At 55.0% G+C, this 15,794-nt stretch overlaps 1 protein-coding gene across 1 annotated transcript; it reads right to left on the minus strand.

Moving 5' to 3' along the window:
* Positions 1-329: 329 nt before the first annotated feature.
* Positions 330-13,996, minus strand: YTHDF1 (YTH N6-methyladenosine RNA binding protein F1). Its single transcript, XM_028091182.2, has 5 exons — positions 13,896-13,996; positions 13,720-13,744; positions 12,357-12,436; positions 3,268-4,788; positions 330-1,577 (listed from the first exon to the last, which is right to left on the minus strand). The coding sequence occupies exons 1-5, from the start codon at positions 13,920-13,922 to the stop codon at positions 1,551-1,553; spliced, it is 1,680 nt and encodes a 559-aa protein (XP_027946983.1). The 5' UTR covers positions 13,923-13,996; the 3' UTR covers positions 330-1,550.
* Between the last annotated feature and the right edge of the window lie 1,798 nt (positions 13,997-15,794).

Consider the following 15,794-nt stretch of genomic DNA (forward strand, 5'->3'; position numbering starts at 1 on the left):
CCTGCAACTTTGCTTACGTCTGAAAAGGCTTGCAGTATGTTGAGGGACTACAGACTCGAGTGAGAACTGGATCTTTACGAAGTTGCCTGGCTGGCTCCGTCAGGAGAGCACGCAACTCCTAAACTCAGGGTCCTGAGTTCAAGCCCCACACTGGGCTGGAGAAAATTGAAAAAAAAAAAAAGAAAAAAGTTCCTTTAATCTTTTCCACAAAGCATAGCGCCGGGTGAGTGAAGTTAGGATATTGTGTGGTTTCGGGGGATTACTGGCTCCCTGCTGCAGACAGCAGAGACAGCGTCTCAGACGCAGCCAAGAACGACAGGACAGCGGACTTGCTAAATAGGTGTATTGTTTATTAAGGCTTGTATTCTCCGGAGGAAAAGTTATCCGATGTTGTCCGTGACTCCGTACAGGCGGTAACAGTTCAGAGAGTGACACGTTCTCAATACAAGTCTAAATAATACAGCTTAAACTTGAACTCAGAGGGTCTTTTGGAGTAAATAGTTTTCAGAAGGTACCTGCTCTCTAAACAGTCAGATCCCCTACAACGGGTGCGTGCAGACTGTGCTGGAGCAACAGGCGTGAGCACCATTTTCATGCTTAGAGTCAGACTCCAGGTGGCAGCGAGTTCTTCAAGGTCCCTCATTCCACAACACAGGATAGCAAATTCAGTTTCTCAAAGGTTTTTTGTTTTTGTTTTTTACCCCTTTGACAGGAAAACGAAACCCATCGCACACCGTGGAAGGACAGTCGCAGCACCGGCTGCACTGGAGGTCCTACATGTGAAGCTCAGCGTCATGGGTAAACAACTCAGAATGGCACTGGGACTCGCAAGTGAAGAGCCGGGTCAGGATGGCTGCACACAGCTGAGCCCGGATGACCGCTGAGCCCAAGCCTCCACCAGCCACCCCACATCTGCCCCGCTGGGTTGAGGAGCCATGAGGGACACTCCGCACCAACACAGCATGCTCACCGAATCTGAAAAATTCAAATCTATCTTTCTGTCTAGTAGAAAAACCAAGTGGACAGACTAGCATTTTAGACAGATAATGGGTAATAAAAATAGCAAACTGGCCAAACAAGGTGATCATTAACCTGTTGATTTCAGCATTTTGAAAAGTATTTTAACAGAATACAGTAAATGACAAAACAAGCCGTGGTTTCTCGTGTTTGCTAGAAAGTAAGAAAGGGTGAAAAACTCCCCTATAAAGATGTTAAGTGACAGTGACTCTAAGAATAAGAACATAACTTCTGCCAAACAACAACAGAACCTTTGGGATGTATGAGGTTTTCTGTTCTGTCGCGAAGGGTGCTTGTGTTTCACGTTAGGTCTGACTGATAAGCGGACAAAACACACTCCTTTATTAGTGAGCTCTGTAATACTATAATACATAGAAAAATACAAATGAACGCAGATCCATTTGGGCAAAAATAAAAGACAAAGAGCATAAAGATGCAACGAGTCAGGCCCTGCACAAGACAACAGCACCAAGCACACGTTCTCTTAAACTTTTTCAGTCAAATGTCAGAACACAGGAGATACCGGTTCATCCTTATTGTTTGTTTCGATTCTGTCGTTCCTGTAAAAAGAAAAAGAGTTTAACAAACTGAGTGAACATGCCACACACGCTCCCTCAAAGGCGAGGTCCCAGGCTGCCCGGTGGGCTGTGGCCCCGTCTTGGACCGGTGCACCCCGCCAGCACTGGCCAGGCCACGGCAGCACGGGGACCGGGCCTCCGAGAGCCACCCACCCACGGCATCCACCTGCTCAAGGCAAGGCCCCTCTGGCCGGGTGTGTTTCCCCCCACACACAGACCCACCTCTCCCCACGCCTGCCTGTCTGGCTTCTGATCAATATGGTCAGAAGCCCCGTCGGTCCTCCCTTACAAAGCTGCAACTAAACTCAGCCTGAGACATGGAGACACGGTTCTAAGAAGCACACTGGCAGTGTTCTGGTGGAATTTCAATTCTCTCTCGAGCTCACTGGAGGACAGCTCAAAGCCGTGAACGGCCTCAGTCTGCCTGCAGGCAGGACCCCACGGACCAACTCAAAAGACTTCCTCTTCCCAAACCCCACTCGCTAACGTACGTTTAGGATCCTAGAACCTTAAAACACCAACCGGGTCATGGGCAGAAATTTACCTCTAACCTCACACAACTTCCAGAACCTAGTGAGCTTCGGGAAAAGACCCAAGTGCCACAGGATCTAAGATAAACCACAGCCACGCACAGGTGCTGCCAAAACCCACCAAGGGTCTTCCGCTTCATTACCAATGACCTCTGCTCTATCCCTGTAAAGTCAGCAATTCAGTATTTTATTTTACACCTAAAAGAGTTAAAACACAGAATTTCACTAACTGGAATAATGACAAGCCCTGCTCTTTTCCACTATAATGGAGGGACCAAGTCATTTTCACGTCTACAAACTTGTTACAGCAGGTGTAGCCTCTAAAACCACAAACAGCACCGTTATGTACATGCTCCATTATGTGCCTTTCAGCTACAACAGGCCGCAAACCCATCTACTGTCAACTAACGCTTAATTAAGAAAAGGATATTTTGGTATCAGAAAAGCGTAACAAATCTTGGGATGAAGGCTCTCAGACAAACCAACTTTACACAGTGTGTTACGCTGTCATTCTTCCCTTTTCTGGGCCAGTTCACAGGCATCTGAGCCCTGTTGTCCTACAGCACACACACAGTCACTCCCATGGGCTACGCCAGCTCAGGCTTGGGACTTTCTTGGTCACGGGGCGAGAAACGGAGCCAACCTTACAGCCCACTACGAGGCTTGCACTCTGGGTTCCAGATGCTCACTGTTAGCCCACCCCCAGCTCCTCTTTACCACCTAGATGCAGAGGTCAAGACTAAGACACTAGGTTTTCGAGGGAGAAAGAAACAACGGTCTCTAGACCAGGGCTTCCTGCCGGCTGAGGGCAGGGCCTGCAGCCCCAACAGCCCTGCTGGTCCACCCCAGTGCCACGGAATGTCATTCCTAAGTGTTCCGGACAGAGGCTATGCACTGTGGTCCCAATCATTATGTTCTCTGAAAACGGAAAAGTTACGTAGTGACATCCACTTACACATCACTGCTGGGGACCCTGCTTGAGAAGCCCAGATGATGCTGCCCACAGCCTCCCATGACCGTGCTGCCCCTGCTGCAGGCCACTGGGGACTGGCGGTCACTGCACCCCACCCAGTGAGCACGGCTTTCAGCCTCGACTCTGGCCCGGGGCCTCCAGAGCCCGTGTCTGAGGAAGCCAGACTCACCTTGCGCACCACCTCCTCCTCCTCCTGGCGCTTCTCATAGTGAGAAAAGTCGTCAAAGATGGAGGTTGTGTGCTTGTAGGAAGCGATAATTTTCAGCACTTGCTTTGCTTTTTCTAGGGGCACCTCCTGGGTGTCGCGGGAGTTGGTGACCGGCTTGTTGTCATTGTTCTCCAGCCTGATGTGCCGGAGCTGGTTATTGGGCACGTCCTTGACGAAAATCCACTTCACGTCAAACTTGCCCTTCCACTTGTCCTGAGACCAGACCCCAGCGCTTGTGCCGTAGTCCACGGGAGACTTCATCTCTGCCACCCCGCAGAAGTGTCCGCTCCCGTTGACGCTGAAGAGCAGGTACACCGGCCCCTTGCTGCTCGCAGCTCGGAACGCACCATCCAGACGCTTGTTGCCATGCTCGGTGCTGCACCAGATGGAGTACTTGATGGAGCGGTGGATGTCATCCTCAGAGTAGCTTTTTATGATGAACACACGTCCACTTTTAAGATTCCAATCAAACTCTTTAGGGTTATAGCTGTGGGCAGCTTTCAGTTTCTCAAGAACGGGGTGGGACTCCATGGTGGGGGCAGAATTAGGCTGGGCATTTCCAGGAGAGTTACCATCACCGCCGGTCCCTCCACTCTGCCCAAATGCCGCATTTCTGTTGCGAGGGGCGACCCAGCGGGTTTGGGGTGGCTGCTGAGGGTTCGGATACTGTGGTTGGGCCAAAGGGGGAGGCTGAGCGGGAAGAGGCTGCACAACCGGCTGGGCCTGTGGGGCAGACTGGGGGGCCGGAGCCTGCTGGGCAGCCGGAGGCTTGGGCATGGGCCCCTTGTTGTCCCAGGTGCCAATGTCCATGTTATGCTTTATCGGTGGAGGAGGCAGGGCAGCCCCGATTACAGGTCCGCTTTTTGCTTTCATTTTCGGCTGTGGTTTTGCTGGCTTGCTGGCAATGGCAGCCCACGAGGTTGGCTTTGAAACTGGCATATTTACATTTGTCCCACCGTTGCCAGAAAGGACACCAGTCATCGCCACACTGCTAACAACTGACCCCACAGTCTTGACGGCAGAAGTGGTGACATCCCCGATCTTCAGGCCCACCATGCCCTGCTCCAGGCTGTTCATTCCAGGGGCCTTGTTGAGGGTGTCGCTGTGAAAGCCCGTCTGCCCATCCACAATCGTGCCACCCAGAGAACTTGGCGGGTAAGTGTAGCTGCTCCCATACGCAGAGCTCTGAGCCTGCTGCCCCTGAGACCCACTTGTCCCCCAGGCTGAGAAGGCAGGGTTTTCGGGGAAAAAATTAAACCTGTGCTGATAGATGTTGTTCCCCAGGCCCCCAGGCTGCCCAAAAACAGCATCATGCATAAAATGATGGTCTCCGTTACTGAGCTGTCCATAGGTGGTGAGGTATGGGATCGGAGGGTCCCCTCCTGTAGACCAGGGTGCCTCATTGAGGGAGTAAGGAAATCCGATGGACGGTGGGTAATAGCTGGACAAGTAAGGATCCGCCATGGAGGGGTAACTGTTACTCTGGGGAAACAAGCACGGGACCAGTTAGACTGCTTTCAAGACACAAGCCGGAGGGGATTTCCTACATAAGTACAAGCTGACTTCAGAGCTCCGTCCCTGCCGACGGGAAGGCTAAGAGCACCGATGGAGAACAAAGCCAGGACTGAGAGAAGCCCAGTGGCCGCCTGCAACGTCCTGGGTCCAACTGATGTGACCAGGCTCAGCCACTCTACCACTGGCTGTCTGCAGTCTACTCGGCAGTCCCCTCTCCCCCCTCAAGGAGTGGACCCGGAGTGAGGAATCGACCCATCCGACTGGCAATGATGCTGACCCGCACACAGACAGCAGCACAGAAGGGGAAGACGGCTTTACACAGGCGACGAGAGGTTCTGAGCTGCAGGACAAGCTGGGGTGCTCAGGGGGACTCGCCCCACAGCCTGGCCTCAAGCTGACTGCTCAACACGCCCGGGGTGTCCCGCCCCCCTCCCCGCAATACCCTTTCCCACAGGCCTCTCCTGACAGCCCAACCCCTCTTCCGAGTCCAAAGGGGTCTCGCCATCTCACATCCCCACCCTGTCCTGGGCATCGCCCTGGGTTCTCACAGTGGCTCTGACAGCTCCTTCACCAAAACTCCGTGTCCTGCCCGCTCTCTGAGCCGGAGAGGCCCTAGCTTCGGGCTTGAGCCAAACCTGGGGTCCCTGAGGAACGACCTGTGTGGCATCCGGACCGCCCGTTGAGGCAGCAGGGGCTCATCTCAGAGTCTCTGGAAGCCGGCCCAGGGCGCAGATTTACACCTGGGGTCAGCAGTTCTGACAAGGCACCTCCTTGGGGAGAGACTCACTGGGGGTCTGGCCAGAACTGGGCCCCCCAGGCCATGCCACTGTGGGTGACTTAAATGGTTTCCTAGGGGGCGTGAGTGCTGGGCGGTGTTGGGGGGGAGGCTTCCCACCCAGGGCAGCTGACCTCAAAGTGGAAAGGCTGCAAAGGAAAACAAGAGTGGGGGGCAGCAGCAAGCTTTCCAGTCTGTGACACCATCTTCTGACTGGTCCCCATCCTCTCCCCTACCTTCCACCCCAAATAACCAGAAAGTTCTACATGGAGAGCACTGGCTAGAGACCTCCTCCTCCAACCCCACACCTATCTTCAGGTGAGAAGACCTGCTGCCCAGGCTGGCATGGTGTCTGCTGACACCTCCAGTCCCAGGGACCGCCAAGGTGGGAGCTGGGCTGAGGCAGCCACAGAGGGCTGGAGTACCAGACAAGCAAGCATCTCTGCTTTCCTGCAATGGGAATGCGGAGTAACTCTGCAGACCCCCAGAGGACCCTACGGAGAACAGGGTGCTCCCCCAGCAGTCCCAGCACAAGGCATGACTGTGGTGACCCAGCCCCCTGGCTGCCAGTCTCCACGGCCACCTCCCGCCTCCGTCCCTAGGATTTGTGGGGCTTCAAGCATCATGGTTCCTTCCTGTTCGCTGCTCCCCTTGACAGAAGACTATTCCAAAATCAGTTTTTAAGATGCAATAACTATTTCCCCTGTAACAAAAGTCCTTGAGATGCTCAGGAAGTTAAAAAAAAAAAAAGACAACAAATGGCCACCATCAATGTTCTACAAGCCTCGGAACAGCTGGAGCTACCCTCCCTTGAAAGGATTTCAGTGATTCTGGCCCCTTTCCTATAACTTCTCCCTCAGTTTGCCCGCACCCAACCTGGGCCCTCAAAGAAGCCTCTTGAAGGGGCCAATCAAGAGAGAGCAAATCATCAGATCTGGGCAGAGGACATGCTCTGCGAGGCAAGGGGCAGCCCCACGGACCAAAGCCTTGGTCGCTGGACCTCAGCAACCAAAGACCGTTCACGAGACGCCAGGTGCTCTCTGCTCGGGATTCCCACGGGGTGAGCACCTCACTCGTGACTCACACTTAACCCTCAACCATAACAGGACATAACTTAAGACCCGAGACAACATACCACTTAAAGTCCTACCGGTGAGTGGATAACCCTAGCATTCCAGTCCCACGGACCCTGCTGTGCAGAGGCGGTTCTCAGTGGCTTCCATGGAAGCAGGGCTGTCCAGGGCAAAGATGAAGCGACCCAGTCGGCATCCCCTGAATCCCGCAGCTCTGCTCAGGAGGCAGACGTAGGCAAGAGTATGTCTGGGAGCGAAGGGTCAGTCCTGGCTACGAGGACTCAACCCCCTCGCCCTGAGCACTACGTTCTCACAGCAAAAGCAATGAAGACTCATTTCTGGTTGCCAGATGAAGGAGCGGCCCTGCAGTGAGAGCGTCCACGGGTGGCTGCAGGCCCACCAGCAGCTGCCCCACCGGGCACCACAGTGCACCCTGCACTAGCATTCACACGGTCCTCCTCCGCACAGGCCCTGGCACTCCCTGCGCAGCCCACCACCAACACCCAGGAGCCGGGCTCCACGCCAGCCCTGCCCACCTCCTCCCAACGCTGCCCATCCTCACCCGGGCACGAGGGGCGCCTGGCAGGCTGTGTGTGTGAGCCTACCTTCTGCCTATATGCCATCTGACCAGCAGCTATTTCCTGCTACACCGGTCACCTTTCTTTCAAAGCTCTGAAAGCCAAGCAACAGATCAGTCTGCAAACTCCATGAAGTCAGTCATTCATCCTGTAAGAAGACCTGGATGTGTTCACCCCCTTAGTTGCTCTCTTGACCACACACTCCCCTCCCAGCGGCCCTGGTCAGTCTGTCGGTCCGTCTGCAATGTGTAGGGGCTGATGGCTCCAGCCTCAACCTCCAGAAACACTGACATTCTACTCACTTGTGAAGGTGATTTGGAATGTGACCCCCACTGATGGAGCCCGGACACAGCCAGACGCAGCCCGGAACGCTTGCTCCCAACGGACACGCTGCCACCTGACCATGGCTCAGCCTGACTCATTGACACCAAACAAGCAGCCTACTTAGCCCGCTGTGCACCCAGGGCTGCCAAAGAGAAGTCTAGGTACTGGGGATGCAGGTGCACACGCTGAGGAGTGCAAACACACGCCGGGCTTTCCCTCAGCATGTTGGCCACGCAACCAATCCGTCAGGACAACACAGGTAAAACCACCACCCTGACCGATGCTCTCACACACATTCCACACGTAGCCTTTGGTAGAATACAGGACCTCAAAAAAGGGAGGCTGACACGTCTTCAGGGTGAGATTAGGCAACAGAAGTAAGAAAAGACACTGCCAGGCACTGGACTCTTCGGGTGCCTCCTTGAAGCCACATCCAAAATGATAAACAAAACGGGCACTCCAGACAACACAGATTTCAAAATCAGTGACTATTATCCCTACATCATTTTCACTAAAAAACCATAATAAAACACAATAATCTACCCTAAAATTCAAACTTTTTCATACTTAATAAAATTCAGCCACACTAAAAGAGAAAGAAAAGGAACTCATTCTGAATGGCCAGAACCGAACCTTAAGTAAATTAAGTAAGGAGGGAAAGGATCAAAGGGACACAAATGCTGGGCACGAAGCTCTGAGGCCCAGCACATGCACGTGGCGGAAGCCCTGGCGATACAGATCGGACTACGTGTGTCCCTGAGCAAGAGGACTGTGGCTGCAGGCCCTCGCCTGGGGGGGCTGTGTGCAGGGAGCCCGGTTTCTGACACAGAGGACGTGTGCCTTTGTCTCCAGCTCGAAGTACGTAGTTTTGAGCAAGGAGACAACAAGAAGTATGCAAAGATCCCACCAGGCCCCGCCAGCCGCGCTCTGTGATGGCCTGTCCCCACTGACTGGCTGGCATCACTGGAGGCTACAGCCTACAAGACCATGCGCTCCTCGCCAGCCCCTCCCGTCACCCAAGCCCACCACGACTGCCCAGCACAGAGCGAGCCATAAGCCACGGGGCTCACGGGCTCTTCATGTGACATGGGCCACCAATAGGGCATCGGTGCAGCCTGGCTTTGTGCTGCTAGGTGAAAACCCCCAACCTGCCAGAAACCCTCGGTGACAGCTGAGCACAATTTTCAAGACAAGTTTGTCGTTTTATAAACCGAACACCTCTCCAGACAGACAGAAGCTCCCTGCAAAGCGTAAGGAGGTACAAATTTCAACTTAACCATGAGGTAACTTCTAAGAGCTGGTGTACCAGGTCCGTGAAGAGACACAGAGAGCCCAGGACACCCTGACCCTAAAGCACCCCCCGCTAGCACTCAGGTGGTCCTCTCCAAGCGCAGAGCAGGCCTCCCTCCACCGGGGTGATGGCTGGCATGGCTTTCCAGAACAATGTTTCAGGACGAGCTGAAACCAACTATGAGCGACGAGCACTGAGACTCAGAACAGGAGCGTTTACACAACATTCCTATAAAATGAACATGTCTTATTACACTGACAGCACAACTGAATTATTGAGAAAAAACTAGGAAAGTTTACTCCTGTTCCCTTCTGTCGCACGTGACCAGGCAAACGAATCTGTTGACAACTGAGTATATCCTGAATGTAGTCCCAGCTGCCCTTGCTTAACTCCCACAGTGCCCACACACTGCCTGGCCCCTCCCCCAGAATTCCCACCCAGAATGCCACCCCTAGAATTCCTCCAGAACCCCTCCCCCAGAATCCCTCCAGAGCCCCTCCTCCCCCAGAATCCCCACCCAGAACCCCTCCAGAGCCCCTCCCCCAGAATCCCCACCCAGGGCCCCTCCCCCAGAATCCCCACCCAGAACGCCACCCCTAGAATTCCTCCAGAACCCCTCCCCCAGAATCCCTCCAGAGCCCCTCCTCCCCCAGAATCCCCACCCAGAACCCCTCCAGAGCCCCTCCCCCAGAATCCCCACCCAGGGCCCCTCCCCCAGAATCCCCACCCAGAACGCCACCCCTAGAATTCCTCCAGAACCCCTCCCCCAGAATCCCTCCAGAGCCCCTCCCCCAGAATCCCCATCCAGAACCCCTCCAGAACCCCTCCCCCAAAGCCCCACCCAGAACCCCTCCAGAGCCCCTCCCCCAGAATCCCCACCCAGGGCCCCTCCCCCAGAATCCCCACCCAGGGCCCCTCCCCCAGAATCCCCACCCAGAACGCCACCCCTAGAATTCCTCCAGAACCCCTCCCCCAGAATCCCCATCCAGAACCCCTCCATAACCCCTCCCCCAAAGCCCCACCCAGAGCCCCTCTGCTCCCCAGGGCTCTCCCTCCCCCCACATTCCCTAAAGCTGACTAAAACATGTTCCATGTCATACAAGGGGATCCAGAGCTGCTATGTCAATGTAGGATGGTCCCGGGGGCAAATAGGAAGGGAAAAAAAAGCACACCAGAAGCAGTGTCCCAAGACTTTCCTGTGGGGAAAAAAAAATCACCTGCCCCGAGGACAACACTTCCGTTACAGTGCATTCCAAGTTAAATTAACTTGAAAGGCCTGCTTTGAAACACTTTCCTAATCTTCCCAGGTATTAAAACTTCAAACACAAAAACAGAAAGAGCCTCCAACTTGCTACTACAAACATCTGGGTTAAACCAACCACAAAGCACCACGGGGCTGCCGGCTCTACCCACCGCCTTCACTGCGGTGGCCGCGCACAGGATGAGTCACTTGTGTGCACCCTTCACATACGTGCAGCCTGTCGCTCATCAACGACACGTCACTCGAGACGAGCACAGCACTGGCGACTGCAGGCATGCAGCTCCCGGCCACACAAAGCACTTCTCTCACTCACCCAGCAGCACCCGTACCCTCAATCCGAGACCTGGACGACCAGCATGCAGGCGCTTTCTTTCCTCAAGAGCCATCTTCACCAGCAGAGTCCAAAACTGGAGGTGTCACCCACTCCCAGGGGCTCGTCTACAAGGAGGCCACACTGCATGGTGCCCCCCCGCCCGGAAGAAAGGAGCCCTTGCCGTGTGCGGGAGGAGACACGTCCCCCCACCCTCCCACCCCATCACTGGGAACGGAGCTTGGCCACAAACTGGATCCATCACTTGGGCAAACCAGGCCTCTCCGGTCCCACTTTTTCTTCCACAGCAAGAGGACCAAGGGAATTAGGGCCTAAGAGCTCTCCCGTGTCACCTGCTTCCTCCACTCCAACAGGGGGGTGTTTCTGGAAAACCTGTTCTCAGCCAAGAACACAGATTTACTCTTAAACAATGTACTGATTAACCATCTTGCTGAAAACTACACACCCTCACAGCCAGGACAAACAGGGGCCGTTTTATGGCTGTTCACGGAGCGTCTACCTACGATGGTCTGTGAAACAGCTGTAACTACCCTCCTGACGGAAAATCATCTGCTCCACTTCCAACGAAGTCCTCCCAATTAACATGAAAGCTCCTGCCTTATAAAAACATTTCAAGTGTATCTGAAGCAATCCCCTCACCACTTTTCTCTGGTTAAAACTGAGAACACACTACTGCTACGATAGTCAGATCATGTAAGGAACAAATAAGATACCAAGATAAAATAAGTCCATTTAACTGCCTGCCATTATCTCTGGCAATGCATCACTGAGGCCAGGGCAGTTTTCCTCTGCAGCACCTGGTCCTGCCCAGAGGAGGGGTGGATTCTTGGCCGGGGCGGGGGGGCTCTATAAAAAGGGTCTCCTGGGTGCCTTTGCTGCTGACCTGCTCAATGCATAAGAAGGACAAAGACGGAGAAAAGTTCTAAGTTCTAAGACACTTTAGACAACAGCAGACTAGGAAAAAAAAGAAACAAAATAACTTTATTCCTCTGCAAGAAGAGGCTAAACTTGGTTTCATTCTAAAGCAAACTAACACAGTACATTTAAAAAGTGGTAGACATCATACTTAAACCTACACTTCAACTAAGCCCGGTGGTTTTAACAAGGGCAAGCCAGCCCCCAAGCCGGCCCCCAGGAGACACTGCCGAGACATTTTTGGTTGTCCCGCTGGTGTGTGTGTAGGGGAGTCATTTACTAATGGCATCTTGTGGATGAAGGCCAGGAAGGCTGCTAAACATCCTACAACACACACACCCCAAACAATGTTTCAGTCCAAAACATCTGTAGTGCCAAGTATCTAAGAAACGGACAGCTGTGATCTACCGGGGCCTGCACAGCTACCGGTTGGAGCTTCACGTGGCCCACCTACTGTTACCCCCCTAACAATTTTACGTGAGCAGTTACCACAACCAGTTCTACAGAAAAGGAACCTGAGACACAGAGAAAAGTGTCATGGAGTCAGCGATGGAGTGAAGATTTGAACCCAAGGCCAAAGTGTGACTCCAGAGCTTGGTTCTTAGATGCTCTCCTACACCACAATTCTAATGCCCAGAGCCAAAATAACTCACCAGAAAGTTTCAAAGAACTACGCACACCTCCACTCTGTCAAAAGCAGTGCGTCACTGAGCCATCAATGCTGAGGCCAACAGAAGTCCACTTGCATACAGCCCCCATGAGACATTGCTTCCTCCGGAGAGCACACCAGCCCCACCCATGCCCCATGTTTAGCTCAAGGCTACACGTCCAAGCAAGTCGTCAGCATGCTATTTCTAATATTTTATATTGTGCTTCTTGGTTGTTAGGATAATAAACTCAGAACCGTAACACTAAAGATGCATTACAAAACTCAAGAAAAACTAACATAGAAATGTAGGTTATTAAAAAAAAAAAACAAAAACTCACCTGATTTGACTGTCCAGAAAGGTAGGGCTCAAAGTCATTGTCATGGACCGTATCCTTCTGATGCAAAGAACCATTTTGTACTAGAAAAAGAAATTGAAAAATATTATCTTTGAATTTAAAAAAATCACTTTTAAGCATAGAAATCAAAAGTCGTAAAGTCTACATCCATCAATGCCTAGAAGTTGCTTTTATTTAAAAAACACGATCAGTATCCCACTGATATTTATATAACTACAATGGTGATGCAGAACTTCTGATAATTTTGACTTTTTAAAACTTTTTTAATAAAGATTTCATTTATTCGAGACAGAGAGAGAGAGAGCACAAGCAGGGGGAGGGGGAGAGGGAGAGGGAGAGGGAGAGGGAGAAGCAGGCTCCCTGCTGAGCCAGGTGCCTGATGTGGGAGTCGATCCCAGGACCCTGGGACCATGACCTGAGCCGAAGGCAGACGCCCAACCATCTGAACCACCCAGGCGCCCCAGTTTTGATTGTTTTTGGTAAAGCATACCATACTTAATCATAATTTGGTAAAAGTTGACAAGATACAAGTGCAGACAAAATAAGGCAAGGAACTTGTAACTGGGTTCTGGTTAAAGACGGTGTGGTCTGGGAAGACTACGTAGGCCACACAGAGGCCGGTGCTTCCAAAGGCCCCCCAGTTTGTGCAGGACAGAGACCCGGGGAGCTTCCAGCACAGCTGGGAGGGGCTGTAACTAAGTGACGTTTCTAAACTCATTGTTGTCCCGCTCTCCACTTACTTTCCACTGTTACAATGCTCAGCCAAAAAAGGAAAGGAAAGGTAAATAAAGTATTGGGCCTTTTCCAATCTTAAAACATGATGAGCCACATTTGGTTACACACACTGGTTAAAAACCGTCTACCCAGTAAACATGAAGTGTCACTTACGGGCTTGCACCAGAGTGAGTTTTGGGGGTTTATCCGAAGCCACAAAATCACAAGAGATGACCGGAGGCTCAGAAAGCAAGGGCTGTAACTGCTGGGGTCGGAGCTAGCTGGCAGGGTGGCCCCAGAGCCGCCCAGCGCGCCTGCAGCCCGCCAGCCCGCCCCTCGGCCCCCTTCCCTCCCCCTACTGCAATCGGCCCTCCTGCAGTGGGGAGGAGGGGGATCACTCTAACCACCCATTTATTTACTTCTCCTGGAAAAGCCCCTGTTTTCAAACTGTCAAACCGCCCCAAATACTACAACCTAAAATTTTATCTCCCGGAAGCACGCGGGAGAAAAGTTTCCGGTTCCAGACGCCCTTCCTAGACCTTTCCTTCCCCGCGTGGTCCGCGGTCCCTCGGGGGGCGCCCGCCCCTCCCCCGCCACTGCAGGACCCGCACCGCCCGCGCCAACCGCTTACCTTTGTTATCTTGTCCTTTCGTTCTCTGTGTCGCCGCAGGCCGGGACGTGCGCGCAGGCGGAACCCGGGGAAGAGGGAAATACAAAGTTATTTACAAGCACCCGTCCCAGGCGTGCGGCGCGCTCCGGCCCGCGCGCGCCCCGCGCCCCCGGCCCGCGGTCCCCCGGCCCCGCTACCTGGGGGTCCACGCTGGTGGCCGACATGCTTCATCAACAGCCCGGCGAGGCGCGGGGCCGAGGCGCCCGCCGGCGAGGCGCGGGGCCGAGGCGCCCGCCGGCTCGGGCCTCCCCGCGAGGCCGGGCCTCTCACCCGCGCTCTCGCGGCCCAGGGCCCGCCGCCTCCTCCCCGGGCACCGGCCGGGCGGCGGCGGCGGCGACTACTGGGCGCGCGGGCCGCTCGCGGGGCGCGGCGCAGGGCAACAAGCCTGGACGGGACGCACTGACGAGGCGCCGACTCCAATGGCGGCGGCGGCGGCGGCGGCGGCGGCGGCGGCGGCGGGGGACGAGGCTGCGCGACGTCAGCGCGCGCAGGGCAGGCCGGGAGCGCCGACCGGCCGCCACGCTCCGCGCCTGCGCGCCATCGCCCGGCGGGACGGATCTCGCGCCCGAGTCTTGGTATCGCGCGGCGGGGGCGGGGCGAGCCCGGGAAGTCACGTGGGCGACCTCCAGGCGGGCGGCTGGGAGCCGAGCGGGAAGCGGCGGGTGGTTAGCGGCTGGCCTTCTCGGGTGTGCGCCTGCCGGGCCTAGCATCTACAGCCTCAGTCCCTGGCGCCTTGTGCGTATCCCCGAGGTCTGAAGAGGCAGCTGAACCGGCGAGTACGACCACCTACCTGAAGCCGCCTACGGCAGGCTGGACCCCCCGGACGACCCTGCGGGGCCCGTTCGGGCCAGACGCCCCGCAGACATTCCTCAGAGGGGCACCCTGAGTGGAGCTCTGCGGCCGTTGGGGCTGCACCTCCGGGCTTCCTAAGTTTCGTCTGTGTCCTTGCTTTCTGCAGCAGCTGTTCCTGGGGAGCCCTGTGCTCGGGCCTCCTTGAGGGTCCTGCTTTTCCATCTCTTGGGTCTCTAGTTTATCACCAGTTTGCATGTTGGAGTCTTGACCCCAATTTCACCATGGGGAGGAAAAGAGAGTTCAGCCCCACACTGTGCCCTAGTCCAGGAGGGGCAAGGGACCTTTTGGTCTCTGTTTAAGAATGGACAGCCCCTCTCGGCTCCAACTTGCTAAAAGGAGTCCAGTTCTATTCCTCACTCGCTCCCACCCCTCCCAGTGTAGGGCTCCCAGCCTGGACCCCGCTCCCAGCCCCAGAGCCCCTGTGGCCATCTCCCACCCTGGCTTCCAGATGGGTCTCTTCCTTCCCCGCTCTCCTGCACACTCCTGTAACCTTCACAAGCCAAGGTTCTGCTGAAGGAGAGAGGCCTGGAATGCTGGTTCATGGTGGGGAGCCAGGCAGGTGGCATCAGAAGATCGCTCTCCAAAGCAGGGCCAAGGGGGATGCCAGCAGGCAGGTTGTGCACTAAGCAGGGTGGATGGGGACTCCTAGGATCTAGTGGGTTCCCAAGACAAGCTCAGAGACTGCCCCGGCACTGGAGAGGCAGGACCAGTGGGGTACCAGGCAGCATTCCTGATGGCTGTAGGAGGAGGTGTAGACAGCACCAGCGGGTGGGTGGGCCATGGGAGAGTCCACTGCACCACATCGCTCATCCCTGGGTCTCCCTGGGGCCCTGTCTGACCTAAGGATGGGAAAGGCAGGCTGGGCACAAGGCCCAGAGGAAGATGTGATGCCCTGCAGATGAATCTGGGCCCAGCACCTCGGTATACTTGGGCCACGGGCGGCTCAGGCTCAGTCTGGGCCCGGCACCTCGGTATACTTGGGCCACGGGCGGCTCAGGCTCAGTCTGGGCCCGGCACCTCGGTATACTTGGGCCACGGGCGGCTCAGGCTCAGTCTGGGCCCGGCACCTCGGTATACTTGGGCCACGGGCGGCTCAGGCTCAGTCTGGGCCCGGCACCTCGGTATACTTGGGCCACGGGCGGCTCAGGCTCAGTCTGGGCCCGGCACCTCGGTATACTTGGGCC

Source organism: Eumetopias jubatus, unplaced genomic scaffold (assembly GCF_037043125.1).
Source record: "Eumetopias jubatus isolate StellerSeaLion01/CBP00866 unplaced genomic scaffold, mEumJub1_p1.0 scaffold_9, whole genome shotgun sequence".
Taxonomy (NCBI): domain Eukaryota; kingdom Metazoa; phylum Chordata; class Mammalia; order Carnivora; family Otariidae; genus Eumetopias; species Eumetopias jubatus.

Excerpts from the sequence above, each read along its gene's own strand:
- YTHDF1 (XM_028091182.2), bottom strand. The coding sequence starts at position 13,922 with ATGTCGGCCACCAGCGTGGACCCCCAG. Across the intron at positions 13,745-13,895 it reads CCACCAGCGTGGACCCCCAG|AGAACGAAAGGACAAGATAA; the intron begins GTAGCGGGGCCG and ends GCGGCGACACAG. Across the intron at positions 1,578-3,267 it reads AGGAGGAGGTGGTGCGCAAG|GAACGACAGAATCGAAACAA; the intron begins GTGAGTCTGGCT and ends TTCTTTTTACAG.